Raw genomic sequence first — 25,887 nt, forward strand, 5'->3', positions numbered from 1 at the left:
ACATTGTTGTGTTTAAGAGGTGAAAGAAAAAAGAAGTGTTACGGTTGATCTGAAAGGATCATTATTGGTGTTTCTGATTGCAATCCCAGGGGCTGTGTAGTGAATATCAGTTTAAAAGTGTATATCTTCTGTCTTTAACAGTTTTGAAAACTGAGTAAATTCAAAAGAGCGGGGTTTCTGCCAACTTTAATGGAGCTGACCATGCGAAAGAAGCTCTATAAGCCACTAATTTCCACCATTAGCACTGTCTGTAAAACTAAAAACACGTCTGTAAGCCGATGCTGAGAAGTTATTTGCCATCTCACAACCCGAGAGGCTCCAATAGTAACGAAAAGAGTGACCACACTGAAGAAGATGGACTTGTTTTCTTGTGTGCTTGTCAGAAATGCTTTCAGGGTTGAGACCCTGGGGACCTGCGAGAGTGGGGCCAACCCAAGCCAACTTTGATCTTTGTGAATGAGGAGGGGGGCCTTTTGAGGGAATTTCACATTCTTTCCTTTAAAACATGCAAATCTTTAAATACATGCTAACTTCCCGGATTGTTATTGTAATTAGGCCTGAAGCTGTAACGGTTTAAGGAGAACGGAGGTGTTTTTCCCAGCATTAGTCCACTCCAGTTTGGCCTTGTCAGCATCTTCATGCTTTATCTTCCATTGGCACAATCATCAAGTAACAATAAATCAATGCAGGTTTTAAAAAGACAGTTCGACTTAGACCTGTTGTCTCTTGTCCTCCTACTCTGGTTCCACTGACATCGGTCGGGTTCTGACCGATCTCTTGTTATGCAGTTTGTCCAAAGTACAGCAGGATCACATGAAGGCCGAGCAAAAAAGCTGCAGAAATGCCTGGCTCCTTATCGCATTAGCCGAGGCTTCGGTGGGAATGGAGGCGGGGTAGGGCTGCAAAATGAGACCCCCAATCCCTGAGGCTTTAAAACGGGCTGCAACAACAAACCAACGGCGCTTCAGGCTCTGAGGCGACCAAGAAGAATACACACTGTTGCCAGCATGAGGGCGAATAAAGCGATCTGTGCCATGTGCCAATATGAGATTCATGAGTTGGGACAAGTAGAAAGGCTGAAGAGAGTGATAAACAGCCAAAAATGCAAAAAAAGAAAAAGAATAAAAGAGCTGAATCTTAAAACACCAAACAAACAGCAACCCGTTTATGCAAGCTTAGATAACTCTGAGCTGAAACTCCTGGATTACATCCATAAGAAAATAATTTCACAAACCAGAATGTTTCTGGATCGATTTTCCTTTTTTAGTGTTCTTGTAGGGCAGCGATGAAACAACGGTGTACTCAGACTATTTGGGTTGCGATCACTTTGGATCAGAGAACATGGCAAACGGGGACGTGGTGGAGCGCTGGCTGCCAATTAAAATTCCACGGCAATGACAAGGGTAGCATTTAGCTTCTTATGAAAGAAAGTTTTTACTGAAGGCCAGAAGAAAAAAGGTTTTAGGGAGATACATGGCTGAAATGTTAGAACCAGTGCGAGAAAAGTAATAAACAGAACAGCTCATGTTTGAAGCCTCATTCCTCAATGAGTTGGGTGAAAACAAGACAGGTTAGCAGTTTAAACATTGAATTAAATGTTTAAATCCCAATACATTACTCCAAATTTAGGCGGAAATAGTGATTTTGTTAGTCTGCTCAGACAATAAAACCTAAATATTGGCACCCCATCTTGTAGAGAAACCGTTAATTAAACTCCAAATACACCTTAAACAACAGATGTCAAACTCAAGGCCCGAGGGTCAAATCTGGCCCACTGTAGCTTTTTATGTGGCCCTCTAGACTCCAAATTAGATCAATAAATCTGCAAAATTCACACCAAATCAACAAATCTCCACATTGTTTTCTAATTTTACTGCAAATTTTCTCAAAGTTGGTCAAAAACATTGAGTTTTTGACCAATTTTGATCAATCTGAAAACAGATTTTTGCAAATATTACTTACATTTGAATGTATGTAACACTTAAATCCTTAAATGTTACTTACAAAACCAGTTTTTAAGTGATTGTTCTGTTAGATCATACAATTAAGCAAATTACTAGCAGGATTGTTGTGGGGTCTTTGGCTGGAAGTGGTAATGGTGTACTCCCATAAATGGGGAACATTTTTGAAAAAGGACGACTACCCACAACCTTTTTAAACTTCACCCCGAATTACCAGCTAATTGGATTCAACATTCAAAATGTTCTTGCTTTTTTAACCCTCATGTGAGGCAAAATAGCCCAAACGTTGTCTCATTTGACAATAATCCTAAGTAGGGAGTGAAACTGAGTTTTGAACTGGACACAGCTGGCTGACATTAAGCTGTTGAAGTGGCTCGAATCTCAATCCCACTGAAACTCTTATCAGGTTTGTTTAAAAATCTGGTTTGTGCCAGAAAGCAAGAACTTTATGTCAGCTTGACCCATCACAAGACAAATGGGCAAATATCAGACCAGAAGCTTGTTAATAAGTGACATAACCCAAGTGCTTGAGGTGCAACTTGCTAGGACATTGAACCAGGTTTTATGCCTTTATTATAGAAAGTTTGTTATAAAGTCACAGTGGAGACCACATTTTTGCATTTTAAATGTATCATTCCGACCTAAAAGCAAAAAATAAATCATAATCAACTTTATTGGCTAAGTTTTTTCACACATCAAAGTATTTGATATTATTTCCACTTTGCTCTCAATGTCTAATGAAGTTAAAGTTTGAAATATAAGGAGATAAATACACAAAACGTGATTCATTCTTCCTGAATAAGTCATCAGTTTCTGGTAAACAGCTTTCAACTGTATCGAGCGCAGAGTCGGCTCTCTCATCTCTGCAACTGTATCTTCACATATTCAGCAAACCATCATAACGGATTGTTTCGTCACTGTAGCCGTTTCCCAATGCCGAACAACACCAGTGAATGTTTCCAGAAATATAATCAGGCTTTTCCCACCCCTGCAATATATCACTGAACATTTATAACGGTAAAAATACTTTAAAAGTTGACTCATACAGCTCATTATTGCAAATAATAATTCAGCATAAAAATAAATGTGATAGAAAAAGATACTGCTTCAGACACTTAGAAATGTTGCTGTCTTAGGACGTTCCAGATTATAATCCCTGTTTGACGTTTTGGTTAAAAGAAAATAAATTATAACATGAGATTAAATTAGCTTCTAGTTCAAGTCAAACTGTGCAAAGACAAAAATACAACTTTCTAGTTGCATCAGAGCTCTTCATGCTTGTTTTTGTACAACAGACAAATTTTGCATCTACCAATTTGGTATCATGTGAAAATGAAATTTAATTAGTGTATCAAATTTTAATGTTTTTATTTGAGCTAGAACACTAACTTTCAAGGTTTCTCCCAGAAAACCTGCTAAACCTGGAGGTTGCGTGTCAGGTCAGTCATTCATCCAGCGGCCCGTCGTGATTTTGAGTTAAAAAATGTTTAAAGCTGACAGGAAATTTGAAAATTTCACTTTATAGTTATGTGTTATTGGAAGATTAACACCTGAAAGCCAACTACAAAGTCTTAAAAATGCAAACATTTTAAAAAGACTTAAATAAATAAGCAATAACAAGTAAAACATGGTGGCCCGCCAGGCTTATAATACATGGGGGGGAAACCCAGACTTTGATCATTTAACTGCTAAATATTTCCATGGCAATACAGGTTGAGATTATCTTTTACTTTTAATTTTATGACAAAAATTATAGACGTAAAGGGAGACGAAACAGATGGATATGTAGATGGATGTACGAACAGATGGACAGACAGACAAATAGAAATATGTCTCTTTTTCCACATTTATTCAAATCTGTAAGATATTTAAATCCAATTCCTGCTTTTCCAGACTGCCTAGAAATTCAGAATCTAGTTCTGTATTAAACTAAAACGACTAAACTTGCATTAGATATTTAGCAACATTTTGTTCTGAGGAAGTTCCAGATTATAATCACTATTTGAAGTTCTGGTTCGTAAAGGAAAAAGAAATTATCAGGCTTTACACATCTGCAGGTTCAAGAAAGTTGTTGCGACTAGAAGGTAAACGTGGCGGCTTGACAAAACGATTTTGTCTGAATTTACAAAACCTGACTGTGAACACTATTTAAAGAAAGACCATAATGTAGAGACTTTGGAAACTGAAAACCGAATTATAGATCATTCAACAAATACAAACAACTTGCAAACAATCCAATCAAGCATGAAGGCAGAAAAGCAGTGACGTCATAAAACCAGGCGCTGATAACCGGTTTTATTTCCACTTGTTGGATGGCCTGACTCAACGGCGGCAGCAGGGCACCGTTAAGGCGACTCTGGGAGCAACAGGGACCGTAAACAACTTCATTAACAGGCTCCTGCCTCCGCTAATAGAACGAAAACACATCAACAACATGAAGAAGCACTTTTTGTTTTTAATGTCGGCCCGATGCCGCCGTCATCCAAAACGCAGGATATCTAGCTTGTCCGTGACCGGAGATAGAAATGATAAACACCGTGTTCTCATCGGTGGGCAATTACGCCGCCTGTTTGGCAGGCAAATGACGCACGCCGCGACCTTGAATCTTCATTTCCTTTCGGATATCAGCGTCAGGGTAAAATAATAAATAATGACTTCCCTAATGCTCAACTTGGTCTGGGTAATGACATCAAACACTGATTTGTTCTTAATGCAACATCAAGTGATGTGTTTTTGTTTTTTTGGTTAATGTCAACTATTTTCCATTGTATTTAAACTTTTAAACAGATGGGGAGGAGTGGAAATTAAATTTGTGAGAACAAAGAGTTTGTCCTTTTTAATCTATTTTTGCAACAACATGTTTGATCTGGTAAAAAGATTAGGATGGCAAAGTGGGAATAAACTGGACACCAACACTCAAATTGATCAAAGCAAAGATTTGGGACTTTTTGCTCTTCTTCTGCGACCATAGATGGGTTTAAATACGAAGCTTTGGCATTGTTGCTCCAACCAAAAACATTAAGATTAGAATAAAAAAAAAGATTTCATGTTTTCGACCAGGGCTGGGCTACCAACTTTTCAAAAAGGGCCAATTGAATAATTGTTGTTCAGGGCTGGACTTATGTTAATCCAGGAATATATTTCATAATACATTACATATAAAGTTTTTTTTTGTTGTTGTTTACTGCTGGGGCTTAAAGTAGTTATTGTAACATGAAATACTGACAACCAACATTATTTTTATACTATAATGAATATTTATCTTTTAGAAAAAGCATGTTTAGTCCTGGGATCTGCAACCTTTACAATACAAACAGTCGTTTTTCTTCTCAGTCACCTAAATAAAACTGTTATATAAACTTTTTAAATAAAAAGACAACTTATAATTCTCGCTAAATACCAACTACAGCAAATTTGTTGTCATTTTTAGGTTTAAAGTAAGAAGAAATTAAAAAAACGTTTATAAAAACAGATGCAGATATTTAAAAAAAGTATTTGGTTCCAACCTGGTGGCAAGTAAAGTACATAAAAATTATATTACCGGTAGTTATATTTTAATGTCATGTTGTAGACATGAAAAGAAAAATAGATAAAAAGAATCGGCTAAAAAAATCAAAATCTAAAACACAATACTTATTGTTATACGCATTATTATTGATAATTACATTTATACTGTCTACTTTAAAAAACAGATTCTTTATTTCAAAACATCTGGCAACAGAAAGCGTACACTGCTAATACAGTTTTCATAAAATTAAGCTGCACGTCGCCTGTACCAGCTGGAAAGAAACATGATTATACTATCATCAGAACAGCAGCGATCCGTTTGAAACCGAACGGCTGTGGTGAGCGGGTTCATCGGTGGAGAAACGCCTGTCGGCTGCTCAGCTTTAACAAATGCCTGAAATGTCTGAGATTCCATGGGAAAGACTCCAATAGCTGCGCGGAGAGGGCTTGCAGGGTGCAACTCCACAAGAGCGAGTGCCAGAACGGTTAAGTCAGCTTAAAGAAAAGAACTTATGTGGGGTGTGTGAAGGGAGCTTAGAGGCTAGCTTAAAGCTTGTAGAGAAGAGCAGCACACACTGCTAAAGTTGGACGAGGGTGGGAAAAAACCAGGAGGCATATTGTTACAACTTGAATTTGTCTGATCTTGTCTGGGTGTCTTCTTTTGCAACGATGATTATCAACCAAAATTCCTGCAGCAGTAAATCAGTCCAACGTTTTGGATATACGGTCCCAAAAACTGAAGCTCCAGTTACCTCTTAACATAACTGCCTCGCGCTGTACATAGAATGACAAGTGGGTGACACACTTGGCTGGTGTGCATTTCAAGCGTTGCCAGGGACAATTCAAATAAACAGCAGCTTCAAGTGAAAAGATTAACTCATTTACAACCCTCAGATATGAACCGACCCTAAAGAATCTTGCCTCAACGCTGCGTTAGTGCAAAATTTTAAATATTCTGGAGGTTTCTAAGTTGACTCTTTTTAAAGTAAACAGATCAAACTTTGAATCCTAAAATTGTTATAAGCGTCTTTTTAATACTCTTAACAGGAAAAGCGTGGAAGTCACTTAAGCTTATATGGCTTTATGGAGCAGAGAGCTGAAACGATTAATCAGATTAATCGTAATTAACTGTCAACTAATTGAGTAATCAGTTATATATTCAGACTCATAAAGGTTATTTGGTGAAAGAACACTACCCACAGAGCAGTAAGTAAGTCAAAGCTGTACAAAAATATTTTTTATTTTGCATTTAAGATTAAAAAAACAACAAAAAAAAACACTGTTGTCTGTAAATATGTTCTACCCAAAACTCACCTAGCTCAAATTCTGTGAAAGCAAAAAATCACCTTCTGCTTCACTGTACTGATGTTAAGTTAAGCTTTTCACATGTTGAAATTAAAAGTAACAAACAAATGATCAAGCGTACCGTACCTTGCATTAGTAAATAAATAAAAAATAAACAAATCAGCTACTCTGTATTGATGATGAGTCAAGCAGAAAGCCCTGAGCTTTTAATATTTTGATATTTTAAGTATTTTTTAGCTGCAGATGCATCCCCTTTGCTACAAATAATGATTGCATTTTAGACAGTACAATGTTCTTATTTAAAAAGGAATTGAATTATTTGTTTATTTAATGTATTTCTGATATTCAATAACATACGCCTAAGTGGTTAGAGGAAACATCTGCAGAATGTTTTTATCCAATTAATCATCAGAATACAAAAAGTATTGGCATAAAAGTATCATGAATCTGCAATATTGCAGCTTTTACGTTTTTATTTTTCATTTGAACTGTACAGAAAAATGGTTACATTGAGTTGTTTTTTTCAACAATGACACAAACCAGGCCCTTTAACAGCAATAGGAAATGCTTCTTGAACCGCTGTACTTCAGAGCACCTTGGGGTGTTAGTAATGGCAAAGGTTGAGATGTTTTTACAAACTTTTGTCAGTCTGTGTCAGAAAGTGACGGCAAATCAATCTTGCAGAAATGAGCAGCGCTTATATCTGGAAAGCTGTTTCCTCAGATTGAATATAACATAATTTACTTCTCGCAGCAGCTAAAAGCAAAAACCTAAAAGTGACAGAGTTACGTTTTGCATGGCAGCAGGTATTAAACCCACAACATCCACCTGAATATTTAAAATTGTATGAGGCCCTGTAACAGCTAGGCTTGTCGCGACAACCAATAAATCAATTAATCGCCTTATAAATAAAACAAGTTCAATTTCCATTCGCGTGGTTTATTGTTTTTCTCTTTCTGACAAAAATTGGAAGATAAAATTCTTCAGTCTGGTGAATTGGTCTCAACTATCACTTTTTTAATGGACAATTTTGTTTACGGAGACTTTATAATTCATTTTATTTGTTTATTTTGGATATTTAAAATGTCAACTAGCTACAGTGTTAAACATTCATAAGAATTTAAAGTTTACTGATCTTTGACAATGTGTCAATGTTGCCATTACCATTAAATTACTTGAAAATGGTCTTAAAACAACAATATTATTGTTTATCGCAATTTATCGTCCAGCAAAATTTGTTATTCTGATTAAAATATCCCTGTAGGTTCAAGGTACATTCCCTCCTGAAAAAAACAAACACTATTTTCTCACGGATTGCTTCACTAGTAGCCAAATTTGTCCTGCTGACCTCCAGGGGTCACATACTAGTATTTTGTGCTACCGAGACCTCAAATAAGGTCTTGGTGTCCATTCATAACTTCAGACGGGAAGCAGACCAACAAAGGCAGGAAACAATTGAAGAGAGCTCTTGGTGAACTTCTACAACCGCCATTGTTTGGAGTGGAAACGGACTGTGGCGCCGCTGCAAGGTCAGCGGCGAGGTTGACCAAGGTTTACACTACAACAGGTCCCATTCTCTTGCCCGCATGATGACCGGCCGTCACGCTTTTCCTTCCGATATGGCCAGGATGGATGACGGATGTGTTCATATCCACGATTACACCACAATGTTACAACCCCGTATCCCAGCAACAAGGACAAACAAAGGCCGTCGTCTGTCTGCACAAATGCGGAGGTTATGTCCCCCATGAGATTTATAGTGCGTGTTACTGGTCCACACATTCACACAGACGCTTCCAGACCTATCAAAGTCCCTCTTGTGATTGGTCGAGAGGCATGTGACATGTACAGAGTGTAAATTTGGACCCTCCGAATGGAGGAAAGGTCTTGTCCTTACCTAACCTCACTCATTCACATCAATAAGCGGTCACAAAAACCCAACATCTTGCAGATCAAGGAGCTACAAATCCTTCAACTAAACAAAATGCCAATCCAATCAGAGAATCAGGATTCAACAGAGAGATGTTGATTATCTTAAGGGATCCTCATTAAATATGTAACGAGTCCAACAATCCCAAACACAGGAGAGAGCTGCAGCAGGAAAGGAGGAGCACAAGCTCCTTTGAGTGTCTCGTCTCCAGCTGAGAGCGGATAATTAAGCTCTCATTCAATAATGTGTGTAAAATACGAGCCACCTGGGATACTCGGGTTCATTTGCTGGGTGTTGCTTGGTGAAAGCCAGTAGCAGAGACGTTTCCGCGCAGGGCAGATTTGTCAGGGTTTATATACAGTTTTTATTTTGAGATTATGTGCCATTCCAAGTAAATTTGTCAGAGCTCTCGCTAGTGTTAAAGTATCAGTATAATTGTAGCAACAGTTTATAGCAGATATTGCCATAGTTGTCAGCAAGGTGAATATTTGTGTTATTTGGGGGCAAATAAGACAAATAAATTAAAGTTTCATAATATTACCAATGTTTCAGATTATGGCAAAAAAAACACATCACAATATAACCATGTCATATCAGTCAATATCAATTATTAGTGATTCGCTTTTTGTTTGTTTGTTTTAAATATCTGAAACCCTGCCAAACTGGTGTCATGATTGTTTTATCCACAATTTTCACTCCATGGCAGTGTTTTTTTTAAATTTATTTTAAACAGTTATGAGGCACGGTGGTGAAACCTTAAACTGCTGCTGCGCCAATTACTCAACAACTAAGTAATTGTTGCTAGGCAACCACAGAGTGAGAATGTGCCAATACAAATGTTAGATAAAGGAGAATCTGCCAAAGAACTGGCCTTCAACCTTAATAGAAAGTCTGATTACTAACATACAAAAAAAAGCTGATTCTGTTTTATTTTTCACTAGTCGAGACATATTCTTCGTAGGCCAAATACAAATGTTTGTAATTTAATTTATAGGAACAGCTCATTTTAAAATCAATAAGGGTGTTTTTAAAACTTATTTGATCCAGTTTTTTTAATTTAAATTTAAAAGCCATTAATCTGTGGTCTAAGGCAACGGCTGACATTGTAAGGAAGTTATTACCAAAATCTTTGACTGTGAAAACAAAATTGATCCTTTGGTATGTTTTAATAGAAACGGCTGTGAACTGGATCTACTGCTAGTCCTAGTCTAATACCAGAACCACTTTGATCTAAAGACCCTTCTATATTGCTAGTTGTGTATATTTGCAAGTATTTTTGAGTTTCCTGGTCATCTAAGAGATGTTTTAACAGAAAACACCAAATGAACTTGAATTCATTTATAAAATTATGCATTTTCTCACATTTCATCCTGGAATCTAACACTAAATCTTGTATTTTTATACAATTCACTTTGTTGTACAGTACACCAGTGAGGAGCTAATTGAAGATAAGGTGGATTATTCTATCTATGTGTTTAGAGCAAAATAAAGCTTTTCCATCATGAAATCAATGACGCGTCAGACATAAAAAATATTTAACCCATTTAGGGTTCCTGATTTTTAATGCACCACTTTTATTAGGTTTTGAATTAATTTTGTTGTTTTGTTTGTTTAAAAAAATAGAGGGACACTTGCTGTGGCTAACCAGTACTTTGTCTCTGTAATCCTCTGAATCATTTTCTGAAAATGAGGTGTTAATGTGAGTAGGTGTTAATTTATGTTGTATTATATATACATGTGTGGTGCAAAATGTCTTTTTTTAAAGGCTGGAGATGTGCTAAAAGTAGCAACAACGCAGATCAGAGGAGAACACTGTACGCTTCGCAGTCGTCCTGTGGTTATAGCTGGTGCTTAACGGGTCTTTTCATGCTTTAGTGAAAGTAGGCAGAAAACCGCAGGTCCCAGACCACAGGACCACAAGTCCTGCCTGAACAAAATCCCTCCCCATGAGTGAAAGGCAGCACTTTCTCATCATCATCTGGTCTTAATTCCCTTTCATAAACTGGCACCACTAGGAAATCCTTCAGGGATGTTGCAACTACGAACGACAAGCCAGGCTGTTCAAACAAAACCCTGAATAATTGTAGGTGTCTAAATTTTAAACAATAATAATAAGAGAACAAACAGGAAAGTTTGTGTTCTTAGCAACATATTTCAACCTTTCAGCTACATGATGCCAGCTTTTTGTTTTACAGTAAACACAGCGGCAGGAAAGAAAAATAAATATGCCTGGATGTCAAACTTCTTCACCCCTTTCAGCTGAGCAACAGGAAGGCTGCAGCCCACGGGGAGAAAAGTTCACAGCTGGCAAGGTGTCGCTATATGGAGCTGGGTTTAAGCTGCTCTGACACGGAACTTGGCCTAATTGTTTATACCCCCCACACAACACAGCTCTGACATTCAAACATCAAAAACACAAAAGTGTTTTGTCTTGAATCCACTTGAAAGTTTTTTGTGACACACTGACATTCAATTTGACTCACCCACATTTTGTGTCGTTTCATTTATCATCTTCCAGAATCTGTAAATAGCAGGTAAGAGCTGCAGCAAAAAAATAATAAATGCTCATAGAGATAAATTGGTTTTTATTACACTATTTGATACAACATTAAAAGTCCAAAATGGTTAGTAAAAGACATCTAAATTCAAACGTCTCTTACTAGCCAAAAAGAATCTGAAAGTGATTTGAAGAGCTGCAAATGTATCCCATAGTTATCTAAAAAAAACCCTCACCCATAAAATACACGTTTCATCAAAATATACCATAAAAGTGTATTATTTTGTTACATTATAGACAAGTTAGTCCAAGTCTAGACAGGGAGATACCTCATCGTAACTTAATGATGATTAAATGTTTATACAAAACTTTAACTGTATTAAACACCGCCCTTCCCATTTGTGTTTATGGGACAAAATGTGCTTTGCCTGTGGGTGCATTTTGATCAAAACCGCATTCTCTGAGAACGTATTCAGTTTCCACACTAACATGCATAGGCAGCAACTTGAAACAAATATTACACACAAACTTGGAAAACAGGGTTCAAAAATGTCTTATGGATATGAGGCTGAATAATGGTGCGTTCACACCAAACGCCTTTTATAAGAAAATACCAGTTCCGGCTTGCTAGGTGTGAATTCGTAGCTGTACTGTAATTTCCCAAAAGTAATTTCCATTCATTAAATTTTCAATTCTGACACAATTTACATCCATTAATTGCTCAAATTGTCTAAAATCCTATCTCATAAATGTCTATTATATTAGGGCTGAAACAATTAATCGGATTAATCACAAGGAGTCTATTATTGAATTAATCATCAACTAATTTAGTAACAGATTAATTGTTAACTGGAGTATACACACTCAACAAAGGCCATTTGTTGTAGGAATATCATATATAAAGCAAAAATTAAGCCAAACTGTACAAAATATTTATACATTTTGCATTTAAGATTAAAGAAAATCTTTGTAAATATTCTCTACCCACATTAGACATATTTTTTAACTGCAAAGCTATGTTATTTAATTTTATGCAATAAAATGTCTATTTTCTTTTTTTAAAACAGGATTGAATTATTTGTTTATTTGCATCTTAATGTATTTTAATACAGTATAAAAAATGCTAAAGTGGTTAAATGAGAAATCTACATTAATTGATTAACTGCCAGAATAACTGACTAGAAAAAATAATGACGAATTGCAGCCATGCATGATATAAAGCTCTACAATCAAGTCCACCAAGACAGAAATAAATTTTTTTTAGAGATTATATTAATGTTGGATGATAGGAAAATGCTTCTTACTTCTTTGACAGTGGCTCTGAGTCCAGCAGCGTTCGCTGAAATGCCCATTGATGGTCGTCGACGGGCAGGTGGTCTTTCCGATTGACGCCCCTGGGCAGACATCGCCGCACTCTCTGTCGTTTTTGTTGGCCACGATGTAGTTGTCCTCCACCGAGTCGAGGATCTTCGACCAGTCCAGGGTGGACAGGTAGCAGAGGTCCGAGTTCTTCTCGATCCTCACGGCGCCTCTGGTGATATTCATCAAGCTATGGAGGCCGATTTCTCTGAGCTGGAGCATCTCGAATATCACCAGGGCGTAGTTGAAGAACAGGTTGTTGCCTCGGATGACCGTCAGGTTGGGGAAGAGGCTGCTAAGACTCTCCAGGCCGTAGACTCTGAAGAGCAGCAGGTAGTCGGTGACCACTCTCAGCTTGGGGAAGCTCAGGCCTTGGAAGTCCTTGGGTTTGGTCCCAAACATGAGCAAGATCTTCAGGTGGCCTTCGATCACAGTACAGTTCTCGAGCTTTCGCAGGTTGGTCGCATTGTTGCGAATGTCCTTGCTCGAACAAACTGAAGAAACAAGAAAATGGAGAAACATTTTTTTGTAAATTGAGCTTTAAATAGACAAAAACAAGGACAAAGGAGTACTGTGTGAAGCAATATTAACTTAACTGCCCTTTATTTTATAGGTTAAAGTTAAGTATTGTCCCCAAACGTAGGTTTATTCTTGTGCAATTGTCTGCTGCATTTCACCAGATGTCTGCTCCGTAAACAGGACAAGACCTCATAAGGGGAAGGAATATAAAAATCAACCTTTGGATAATTAGAGAGAATGTTTTATCTTCAAACATGTGGTGGTGTCTCTGGCTCTGACAAAGAACAGACCATTGAAGATGACATTTTGTTTAGCAACCACATATCTGCCTGTGAGTTACTGTCAAATATGGAATGCTGTCATCAAGTACGCTGCACTCATCCCTGGTTACGCTGTGTTGTGGAGCTTCTCCTGCAAATCACAACAACTATAAAAACCTTGGGGGAAAAAATAGAAATAGATTTGGTAATGCATTAAAAGTATGTGTTTGTGTGGGCAGCTGATATACTAATGCTTGTGTATTTGCACCAGCTGTAGATTTGTAGTTTTGTCTATCCTCACCCAGACACACAAATCCTACTTGATGAGAATTCCTCGACTGCTATTGCGCAGTTTGGCTGCATTTTTTCTGTCTCCATTTCCAACTGTACTAAAAACATAATCCTGTGGCCAGCCATTATGAATCTGACAATCCCTCCAAACACAAATCACATCACCAGACAGCCTAAATATTTTACAAGAAAATGCTCCAGAAGCAACAAAACAAAGAAAAAAAGAAAGAATCCTAAAAAAAATTTTATTCCACAGTCCGATGATTCTCCAGACTCACATTTAAAGATTTTCATCCATCCATCTATCATCTTGCAACGTTCCATCTGGAGCTGTAACGATTCATCGAATGAGTCAAGGACCTCAATTATTAAAATTCAAAGCTATGTTAAATTATGTTTTATTATTAGCACACTATGTTCTGATTGGATTATTATTTGTGTTGCGCAAAACTCTCATTTTTGCCAATAGGCTATCAATGAATGCTAAGGGTATTAGCTATGGAGAAGATGTGTGGGAAAAACTAAATAGAAAATATATAAAAAAGTAATTATGTGTAGAACATAAAAAATAGTTTAGAAATATTTTCTAAAGTTTTTTCATACTTTAAACTTGTAAACTGTAGTTTATTATTACCTCATTTTCAGTTTGCTTTGTAATTTGTAAAAGTTAAGGTGAAGTGTGTTGTTTCTCACTGTGTTGAGTAATTTTACACTTTAAAAAAAGGTTTTCTGTACTTAAAACTTGAGACTAAATGTGATGTTCTCAGTATTACATTTTCAGCTTATTACGTTTTCTTTTAAAAAAACTTATTTATTTACTATCTCTTTCATACATTTCTCATATTAGCTTAAATAGCAACTGCAGAGTGGTATTTTTTTAATTTAATTACTGAATTAATCATCAGACTAATTAATAAATTACTTGATTACTAAAATAATTGTTTACAACAGCCCCAGGATTTATTCTGTTTGCCTTGTTCATCATTTTCTTTAAACAAATCCTAATTTTAGGACGGTTGTCTTGCAGAAACAAAGTCCTGGGTTTGAATCCTGACCATAATATTTCATAGCTGCGTTTTGTTCTGTCCATGTACTGTGGCTTCCAGAATATCAATAACATAAAATTAATTCAAGACATTTCCAGTGTACATACTCTGCATATGATCCAGTATTGCCTTCAAACATTCTACTAAATGTAACTTAACGTCTTCCAAGCAACAAATTTTAAAAAATGGTAAAGATTAGCTCAACTTCCCCTGCTCTAAATCTCTCCAGCACATGTTCCCGCTGACATAACAACATAAACAACAAAGGCAATAAAGATTAATCCCTTTGCGGGTGCTATTCAAGCCACATTCCCGCCTCGGTTTTCCAGTTCATGGGTCCACACAGCTGGAGGTGTGTGACCCGGTGTGCACTCCGATGTGTTTACTGCCCGACTCACAGCCAGACTCCACATCAGGCCAACTTGGCAGCCATGTGGAGAAAAAGGTACAACTACAAGAAGCTCATTGAACACAGTCTGCTCAATAACATTACAAGGTAAACAACACAAAGAGCCTCTGAAGACTGAGGATCTAATTTACTGTATGTGTTTTATTTATGACCAGGCTTATGGGATATGTGGGATTTAGCTGACAACACTGAGAAAGACTTACAATCCACCAGGTTTTGAAGCTCATAAAAAAACTTAAAACTTTTATCCCTTTTATACATCAATTATCAGCTTTTCTGGGAATATAGTGTGATACCAAAGTATTCAGACTCCTTGAAGTTTTTCACATTTTGTAAGATTACATCAGCAATCTTTAATGTATTTTACTGGGATTTTATGTGACATAGACAAAGTATAATATATAAACACATTAATATTCTAACCAAACAAAATATTTTATATAAAATTCTAAACAGATGTTGATCATTATAATTTTGAACATCTACAATATAATAAAGCATTAAAAAATTCACTTGTTTGACCACACTTTTCTCAGTTTGCTTTTTACTCGCAACACTGCTGCACATACTCCAGACCAGCAGGTGGCACTAATGCCCCTTAGGTTTCTTTGAGAGTTGTAAAGAAAATATAGATAATCTGGACTTGTTTGTTTATTTGGATCAACAAATATTGACAGCAAAAGCCAGGTAGCATTGTGCCTGGGTATTATAAGCTACACTTTCTTTCAAATATTTCAGATATGCTCTACTAAAATAATTTGAAGCTGTGCAGTTCTCCACGAAAAACTTGAAAAAATCCACAAATATATAAATCTAAGAATACCAATTTTGTGATTACTGAAGTACTAGTTGGCAGAGGTTCCCTGTATACACGTTAGCCTGATAATATCCCAATAATAATAAACATGCTGCAGAAACACCAGCTGGCGTTAGCTACAAGATTTGTGGCACAGGTTTAAAGCCAAAACAGGCAAGTATATGTCTAATCTCAAAGTTTAAGTTCATTAACTGATTCAGTTATTGTCCAAAATTTACTGAAATGGAAACATGTTTTGTTCCGGTTTCAAATATCCATCTTTGATTTAAATTTTTTTTAATTATTATTATCCTGGAAGAAAACCAAAGACAACGTGTAGTGGTGTGGAGGTTCGCTTTCCATTTGAAACGAATAACCAGAACCACAGAGGAATAGTTTAAAATCAAAGCATCCATTTGTTAAAATGGTCTAGTCAAAGTCCTAAATCCAACTGTAAATTTTTGGAAAAGGTTTACCCTCACATACTCTTCATTTAGTCTAGCTGAGATGGAGAAATTTATCAAAGATGAATGGTAGGAATGGGTATTGTGAATCAGCTTTGGCTATAAACAATGTGACGCAAACATTACATTGTCTTAATTTGTGTTTCTTGTATCTGTCAGTATGAAAACAGCAATAAAATAAAAATAAAATCATTCTCTGTGTGTGCAAAGCTGGTAGAGACATAGCCCAAAAATACTTGGAGATGTAACTGCAGGCGTACACAAAGCATCTACAAAGTATTGATAAAGGATTGCTGAATACAAAAGACACATGACACTTTGCAGATACTTGTTTGTAAAAACTTATTATGTAGCTACATAGTTGTTATGTTAGCCTATAACATAAAATACAAGTAAGATACATTAAGGTTTAAGATTGAAAAGTGACAAAAAGTGAACAAGCTTAATCCATTTAACTTTAAACATTCACCTAAAAGAAATGAAAACAATCTGCTTGAAATCCCTGAACATTTGCAACCCTAAAGGCGCCTCTCTCTCCGTCTGTCTTGTACGAGTGGAAAAAGGCGAATCATCGCAGGGCGACGAGTCCAAGCTCCTATCAGTGTACACTTTCAGTCAGCCCTGTATTTTTAGCACCACATTCCCAATAGAAAATCTAATACACAGCAGTCACACCAATAGAGGCTCGCGCTGCAAACTGGAACATGGCCGCCCTGGTGTGTAAGTGAGGAATTTCAGAGCGGCAGCAGAGCTAGAGGCGTTTGAAGACAGTCGCGTTTTTGTACACATGAACAAAAGTTTGGCCGAAACGGTTTTAAACAAAACAACAATTAAAACTTGACTCCATGACAATGAGGCACAAGTTAAATATGCCTCCCTAAATGTAGTGATCCCTTGGCTGGAAGACAACACAAAGGTTACCATGGTGACAAGGCAAGGCCATACATCCCGTAATTTAGCCAGAGGCTGGAAACAGCCGAGTGGCTCTGAGTAATCGATTAGAGTGATTAGAAAAGGAGATTTTCATTGACTGCAGACACCAAAAGTCTAAAACAGCCTCCATGTCTGAGAAAAAGAAACATGTAAGATTTATTTAAATTAAGTCTTATGAATACTTTAAATAAAACCAAGCAACAAATAAAATATCTAAAATGTATGCTATGCATATTTTTTGGATGTTGGTCGTGTCAACCTTTCATTATTTCATATTTGAAGTTTTGGCCTTTTCATGCACAGCTGGACATTTTCATACCATCCTGCATCATTTTGATAACAGTTAAGCATGTTGGTTCAAAATGAATGAATTTGGTGAAGATAAAAGTTATCTGGAGCCATTTGTTTGTATTTTAAGTTTAGTAAAACTCTGGTAAGGACCAAAGCTTTACTGTGGTGCACAAATGGGAATAATCCTGCAGTTCCTGCATTTTCTATTAGCTTGTACTTCATCAGGGTTTCCCCCAATGTATTATAAGCCTGGCGGGCCACCAGGCTTTATTTGTGCCCCCACCAGGCTAAGCATTGCTTATTTATTTATTACGGGGTTTTTTTATGTTTGCATTTCTTAAGACTTTATAGTTGGTATTCAGGTGTTAATCTTCTAGTCTTTCTATAACACATAATTATCAAGTGATATTTTCACATTTTCTGTCAACTTGAAACATTTTTTAACTCAAAAACACGACGGGTCGCGCAATGAATGACTGCCAAGCCCCCACCTACGAGGCTTAGCCAGTTTTCTGGGGGAAACCTTGCTTTAGTCTGCCCTTTTTTCGTTAGATGGTCGAAGTTCATTACATTTCATAGACAATTTGCACGAGTGAGTTTGTATATTGTGGTAGTGTTTTTTATGTGCTGCAAATGTAAAAACTTGGGTTGCAAATAGGCCTGTTACGAACAATAAATCAATTAATCGCACAATAAATTAAAATAAACAAAATTGTCATTTGCTTGATTTATCGTTTTTCCCTGTTCTCTCTCTTTTTACCAAAAACTGAATGATAAAAGTCTTCAGTCTGGGGCTTTCTTCTCAACTAGACCTTTTTTTGAAAAATAATTTTGTTTGCACAAACTTCATAATTAATTTTTTTGTTGTCGTTTCTGTTGCTTTTTTTTTATTTATTTTGGATATTTAAAATGTCTTCCTGCGACAGACTGGCGACCTGTCCAGGGTGTATCCCGCCTCTCGCCCGGAACGTTAGCTGGAGATAGGCACCAGCATCTCCCGACCCATCTAAGGAACAAGGTTGTACAAAAAATGGATGGATGGATCGATGGATGGAAAATGTCTTCCAGTTCCAATATTTAAATGTTTATTAGTATTTAAAGTTTATTGATCCTTGACAATGTGATTTTGCATTACAAGGTTTTCCCCCAGAAGACTTGCTAAGCCCGGTGGTTGGGCACATTCTTCGCGCGGCTTGTTGTCTTTTTGAGTTCAATTTTTTTTTAAAGTTGACAGGAAATTTGAAAATATCACTTGATAATTATGTGTTATTGAAAGATTGGAAGATTAATCCCTGAACACCAATGATAAAGTCTTAAAAATGCACAAATGTTAAAAAGATTTAAATAAATAAGCAATGCTAAGCCTGGTGGGGGCACGAGTAAAGCCTGGTGGACTGCCAGGCTTATTATGCACTGGGGGGAACCCTGCATTATTATGCCACTATTACTATTATGTTACTTGAAGATGGTCTCAAAACAACAATATTATTGTTTAGCGCAAGAAGTTTAGGACAATTTATCGTTCCAGCAAAATTTGTTATGGTGACAGGCCTAGTTTGAAAATACATATCACGTAAATATGTGTCATTAAAAAATAAATTTAAATATATATATATATATATATATATATATATATATATATATATATATATATATATATATATACAAAATGTACTGTATAAACAATAATCTGCTAGTTGTGTTTCTTCACTGAAACAAAAACTAAGAAAATGAACTGCAGAGTAAGACTAAAACTTAATATCTTGACTGCATGGTGATGAATAAAGAAAATATTGGCATTCACTTTTTAAAAATTTGACATATTTCTATGGAAGACTTTTTAAAAAATCAATTTTTGTTTCAAGGTGACACAGGTGGATAACTGTGAAAGGACCACCAAAGATTAAAAAAGCAAACAACGAATACCTAAAAGATTGTACTTACCCTTCTTCAAACCAACAAAAAATGTTTTAACAAAGAGAAATTATCATTCTTTCATTAAAGATTATTATTATTTTTTTTTACTTTATCAACTCATCAGCTTATCGCTCTAAAAGCTTTACAACGCAGCGTTGCTTTTGGATTCAGTGGGTGAAGCTTGGAGGTGGTCTGGTTCACATTAATCAAGCCACAATCAAAGTCAATGAGGCATAAAGGAAATCCATAGAGCTTGATCACATTAGAGAGCAGGGGAAAAAAACAAATCCACATACTGGATCTGACCTCTGTGACCCCGTTTAGAAAAGTAATGTCCCAGTCTGCGCAAAATCCTGACATACACAATAAATAAATGCATGCACTCTCACTTACCACCATCTAATGATTTCAATCAAATGAATTATGTAAATTACTAAATGAAAATAAGTTTTCTGCTTGTACTTGAGCTGAAGCATTGGTTCAGAATTAAACAGTTATTATATCTGAAGCTGCTACCCCCGCGACCCGACCCCGGATAAGCGGAAGAAGATGGATGGATGGATGGATGGATGGATTATATGTGCAACAGCTGAGGGAGACGCTCGGTCCATTTGATTTCAGCAGCATCAACTCTCACATTCTCACTACGTCTGCGAGCAACAACAGGCCCCGATGATGATTTCTGATCTCATGATCTGAGTGAATGTGGGTGGAGGGGGCTGGGAGGTGAGCAGGGTGTTAAAAGTTGTTGTATATTACTGCTGGACCCTGTAGAGAAGTGAGGCCTCAAAATGTATGCAAGAACGCAAACAGAGTGTTTGCAACACTTCCTCTTTCAAGGTTTTACAGTTCTGTTATTTTGTCACCTAAAAACAAAGCAAAAACATGAAAACATAGTAGAGTACTCACTGTCCTGAAAACTTTAAAACAAGTTTAACTTCCTGGTTTAAAGAATAATTAACTTGCAGTAAGGAAAAGATATGACATATGCAGCCATATGTACCATAAATGTAATTTTAACATTCAGACATTACAATTTAGTTAACTGTGCGTTCATCCTGGTAAGACTAATGAAGCAAAAACCAACCATTATTCCTCACTTTCTCCAGTTGTTTAAATTATTGCTGTGATGAACTTTGCTTTTCTTTTCTGTAGAAGGTCCAGTACTATTTCCTGGATAGATCATTGGCTGCTATATATTGAGATTTCCTTCAGTTTTTTTTATATAAAGTATTTGTTGTTCACTACTTGTGTTTTTAGGTCTGTTCTTTGCTTGACCTATTGTTGCCATTAACTATTTCCAGTTTCTCATGGGATTTTTTCCCATAGAAAGTATTCCTGGTCCAATTCTTCTCTCAAGGTTTCCCTCATTAAACTTGCCAAGCCTGGTGGTTGGGGCGCTCGGCAGTCATTCATCCAACAACCTGTCGTGTTATTGAGTTAAAAATGCTTAAAGTTGACAGGAAATGTGAAAATATAATTTGATAATTATGTTATTTGAAGATTAATATCTGAAGACCAATTATAAAGTCTTAAAAATTGCAAACATTTAAAAAAAACTTAAATAATTTTTCCATTGAAAACACTAGTGCTCCAGCGATTGTTTAGCAGTGTTTCTTTCCTGGACAAAGCCATTGATGGAAACATTATTGCCAATTACTGTATATCTGTACTGGCAAACTTGAGACAGATTCTGTGCAGATATGTTTTTCTTTTTTAAAAGTTGGTTTTTAAAACTGAAATTTCCCATACTTCATGTACAAGTTTATGGCTCAGATTCATGGACTTTGGGTGTAGAGAGGTTTTTCAATCGCAGAAAAAAAAACACAACTAAACTGAGAAAAATCAGAAACAGAGGTACCTTTGAAAGTTCATATTAATAATATTTATTAATGTGCATCAGTGTTTAGCCTTTGAGTGAGTTTTAATTTATGAATAACATAAAAATATTTAAAAGGTACTGATACTTGACCATTGATGTTTATATTAAATGAGTCTTTTTGACTGCTGAGCAGGAAGTTTTTAAACTGGGGGCCAGTGATAAATCTTGTGGTGTTACACCAAAAATAATGCTTCCAATAATGTGTAAATGTTAACGGTCACCACCATACCCTCAATTAAATAGATACAAAACTAAGATTTTTAAAAATATCTTGTGTGAAACACGCCAACATCCGCCACTTTGGCAGACGGAGCTCAACAGTTTTGTGAACTCTGCACGTCTGTGAGTGAGTTTTTTTCTACACTAAACAAGTTAAGGCTAAACATTGTTCTGTTATTACTGATACACATGAGAGTTGATACAAGTAGCAACAACAGGGAACAAGCCAAACCTAAAGATACGTACCACTAAAACCATAGGGACAAAGAAAAATACTGTTTTTCCATTGATAAACACCTAATCTTGAAATTACCGTTTGGCTCTTTATGGATGATGAGCTTAATTTGGGTGAAAATGCTGAACTGGTTTGCCGCCACTGCTAAATATACTCCATTTTACTTCCACTTAGAAAAAAATAAAAACAAAAAAACAACTGACTCAATGCTCCAGTGTTTAGTTGTGTCTTTTTTTCTTAGACAAAACCACTGGTGGCACAAACAGTGCTCACTGATTTTCTGCCAAGGACTACGTGTCCACAGATTGTTTCTGTTTGTCTCTTTTATGGATGAAGGCACTGATTGATCTATTAGTGCCATTTATTCTGTGTGTCCTCTTGTTTTATAAAACCATTGCTCTTTCCCAGGACACAGACATTGACGGACGTTATTTCTGCCACTGTGCAACCTCTCCTTCATCATTAATATTTCTCTGTACCCAGTGACTCTGTCAATGCTAGCTGTCTCTGGTTTTCCTGTTGGTATTGATGTAGATAAGTATAAACTTCAATAAAATCCTGTAAAGTTACAGTAGATACCAAGAATTGGCAGAGGAAAAAGAAGATGAAATCTGCAAATAATTGAGAACCCCTTTAAAAGTAGTTTTAATTTCCAATTTTAATATGCAACAGGAAAACCATCTCGACACCAACGCAGTAGCTAACATCCAGGACTTACTTGGGCCCCCACCAGGCTAAGGATTGCTTATTTATTTTAGTTTTTTTAATACTTTATAGTCTGAACAAAGTAGGAATATTGAACCTTGTTTTGCAGCTAAGAGGGAGTGCTTCCTGCCCACTGTCAGCACATGCTTGAATAGGAGAAAAAAACAACTGCAAAGTCAACAACTCAAAGCAGTTAGCTGGCCTTTCTTAAACAATCTTAAGCCATAAATGTGACTATTGTATTGTAATTTAGACTTATTACTTAATAAAGAAAATAGAGAATAGGTTTAAACCAGTTAAAGAGCGATCAAATCCATGAGTTTACATCAGGTTGTTATGCGTGAAAAAGATAGATCACAAAACCCATTCTTGGGATTTTGTCATGTGCCTAATGCGGACCAAAGATCATTTAGTTGTTCACTTAAAAACCGGATTTTATCCTTGTTTTACAATATTTTTAAAATAAAATCAAAACCTCCTCATCCCCAACATAACCTGTTGTTTTTCTTATTGTAGATAACCACCACGTGTTTATCTGAAAGCACCGCGAGGCAGTTCACTGACTTGACACTACAATGTCAAGCCGTCGTGCTGAAACAGCTAATGTCCGGGTAATCATCCACACTCTTGATGGCCATTTAAAAGAACTTTGATTTTGTGTGGGTGTTGAGGGCAACACTTGAAGAGTGGGATAATAATTACCTCTCAAGTTTGAGAGTGCAATAACAAACAACAGAGGCACTGTGTCAAAGGTCAAAGATCTGACACAACAAGCCTCCCCTTGTTGGACACATTTGTAGACAAAGTGAAGGAAGGCAGGTGTGCCACATAACTATCATAAAGATTGTAATTTTCTTATAAGAACCTGTCATCCTGGATTTAGCCGCCATTGTTTAGTTTGACAAGCACAAAATCGCTCTTTTGAATCCATGTCAAATATGAATTTGGTACCTGAGACCACATAGGGTGTTTACGAGTAGCGACAGTGTGATGATGGCAGTTTCATTGCTTTACGATTGTTCCCCTCGCCAGGGCAACTAAATCAGACCTGCCTGATTACAGGACTCGTTGTGACCAGAGTGCTGCTCAACAACACGGTGCCTGAGGCTTCACAGCGAACTCCTGCTGCTTGACACTCCAGTCAGAGTGATGTGTTATCGCAAGAATCAACCCAATCACCAGAGACTGCAACGTAAGCTGCTGCTTTTATTGGCTTTCAGGGAGTAAAACACTGCCAAACAACGATGTCCAAACAGCTGCAGTTTGAAAATAGACTAAAATGTTAGACCTGTCACAATATCAAAATTTACAAGATGATAAATTACCCCAGAAATAATGTAATAGACAATAACATTGTTATTTTGAGAACATTTTCAAGTTGATAATAGTCTAATAATGCAAGTTTGCCCTGTCAAGGGCTAATAAAATTTTATTTTATAAAGAACACTTAACACAAGAACTATTTTTAAATATCCAAAATAAAACGTAGCAAACAAAAACAATAAACACAATGGAAATAAAAACAATACACAACCGAAACCATAATTAAAATGGATTGTGAAAACTGCCCTTCAAAAAAAAATATTCGTAATAAAGAATGAAAACTATTGAGCACAATTGCTTATTGTGACAAGCTAAGTTCCTTGTTAAGACTATTTCAAACTTTGTTAGAAAAACCATGACACTGAACGCATTTACAAAGTCGAGCGTAATTGTAAAAATAGAGGAAAACGATAAAAGGTTGCACATTTCATCAACGCATTTACTCTGACACTCTAGAATAAAATGCGACCATCTAACTGCCTGTAGAAGTAACTAAATTGATAAACAGGAGTCTACCAGTAAATAATTTAATATTTTCTTAACCGTCCAGTCAGTGCCAGTTCTGTAAAACCAGGTCATACAGCTACTGAACATAAGCTTTCATTATTAAGTAAAACTTTCCATCAAGCTGAGCTGGACAGCGACCAAAAAGTAGCTCAGAAGTTTTTCTTCTGACTTCGACACCGGCTGGTTCAGCTTATGAAACCAGCCAGTGTGACAACCAGGTTCCACTCTTCAAGTCTGTGGTTGACTCAAGACCGAGAAGACCAAGAAAGGGAGGGTGAAGCAATGCAATTACACAACTTCTCCTCGTTTTTTTAGTCAGGATTCTTGTTCAAACTGGTTTGAAGATAACTCTATATAAACTCATCTTTACAGAAAGGCAAAAGGAAGCCGTTCTCTCCCTTCGAAACATCGAGAAAAACTGAACCAGTGGAGTGAGTTTCAGCACCATCCTGTCAAGTCCACAAGGGAGGAAACTTTCTTAAACGATTATAAAGAAAATCAAAAGTAATTTCACATTTTTACTATGCCAAATCCATTCAAATCCAGCTAAAAGGGACTCATTATGATCAAACAGATTTCTGTATGTGTTAATTATCAAACAGCTTGTTTCTAATCATTACTTTAAGAATGAAACTCGCAGCATGGCGTTAAAAACCAAATTAATGCCACTCCATTTGGAGCAGAGCCACTCTTGGTGTTCTAATAAAATCCAAACAAAATTTCCACAAGTTGTGACACAATTACAACATTGTTCCCTGCTAATAAACATCTTCGCTGTACAGTAGGATACACCAGCAAGTAGGTCCCGCAGCTTTGCAACTCACTTCTTTGGAAGAACAACTAATATTTGCTTTATGTAAAGACTCTTAGTGGTGTAAAACAGTGAGTGTGCGCAAACATGAAAATGTCTCCGGGCGACGCGCAGATGGATTCATTCACTCCTATCACCCAAGTTGGTGAACAGAAAGGGATTTTCAGGAGCTGTGAAAAGGGCTCATTGTTGAATTCTTGCGCTGACCACAGCGTCGACCCAAAGGCTTTCCATTTATAATAACAGGCGGCTAATTCTGTCCAATTCTCAGACTACTTACTTAATTGGGACAAAACATTGTGTTTACAGTTGCTGCACAGTCACACACACAGCCGATAAGTGTCAACCTTTGTCCCTTCAATGCAGTCATTGGATACAATACCGCCGCCGCTTGCTGCTAGCATACCTTTATCAACCCACCATCGCTAACAAAACAAGAAATCTGGACGTGCAATTTTTCTGTTTAAGGAACACAAATTAGAAGAAGTTTCGCAGCAAAAGGGCATGAAAATGAAATACTAGAATTTACAAAGGAAAATATTGTCCTACTGTAATCATTTTTAATGTGTTATGTAGTGAAATGTATCAGGGAGGACTGACAAATTTAAACAGTGGGTTTCCAAGAGTAAGTAATAAATTAAAAATGATTTCCTCAAGCTTCTGCCCAGAGGTCTCCAGTTCCGTTCAACACTAGGCTTTTCAGTTTTACTCTTATTTATG

The 25,887-nt window shown here is 36.6% G+C and overlaps 1 protein-coding gene across 1 annotated transcript in view; it reads right to left on the minus strand.

The window, feature by feature from the left end:
- The window catches only part of insr (insulin receptor), a 60,352-nt gene that overhangs the window by 31,796 nt on the left and 2,669 nt on the right, over nucleotides 1–25,887 (minus strand). Inside the window, exon 2 of the mRNA XM_023335857.1 lies at nucleotides 12,505–13,053. Coding sequence (XP_023191625.1) covers nucleotides 12,505–13,053 — 549 coding nt within the window. The remainder of the gene's footprint in view (nucleotides 1–12,504; nucleotides 13,054–25,887) is intronic.

This window comes from Xiphophorus maculatus, chromosome 6 (genome assembly GCF_002775205.1).
Source record: "Xiphophorus maculatus strain JP 163 A chromosome 6, X_maculatus-5.0-male, whole genome shotgun sequence".
Lineage (NCBI taxonomy): Eukaryota > Metazoa > Chordata > Actinopteri > Cyprinodontiformes > Poeciliidae > Xiphophorus > Xiphophorus maculatus.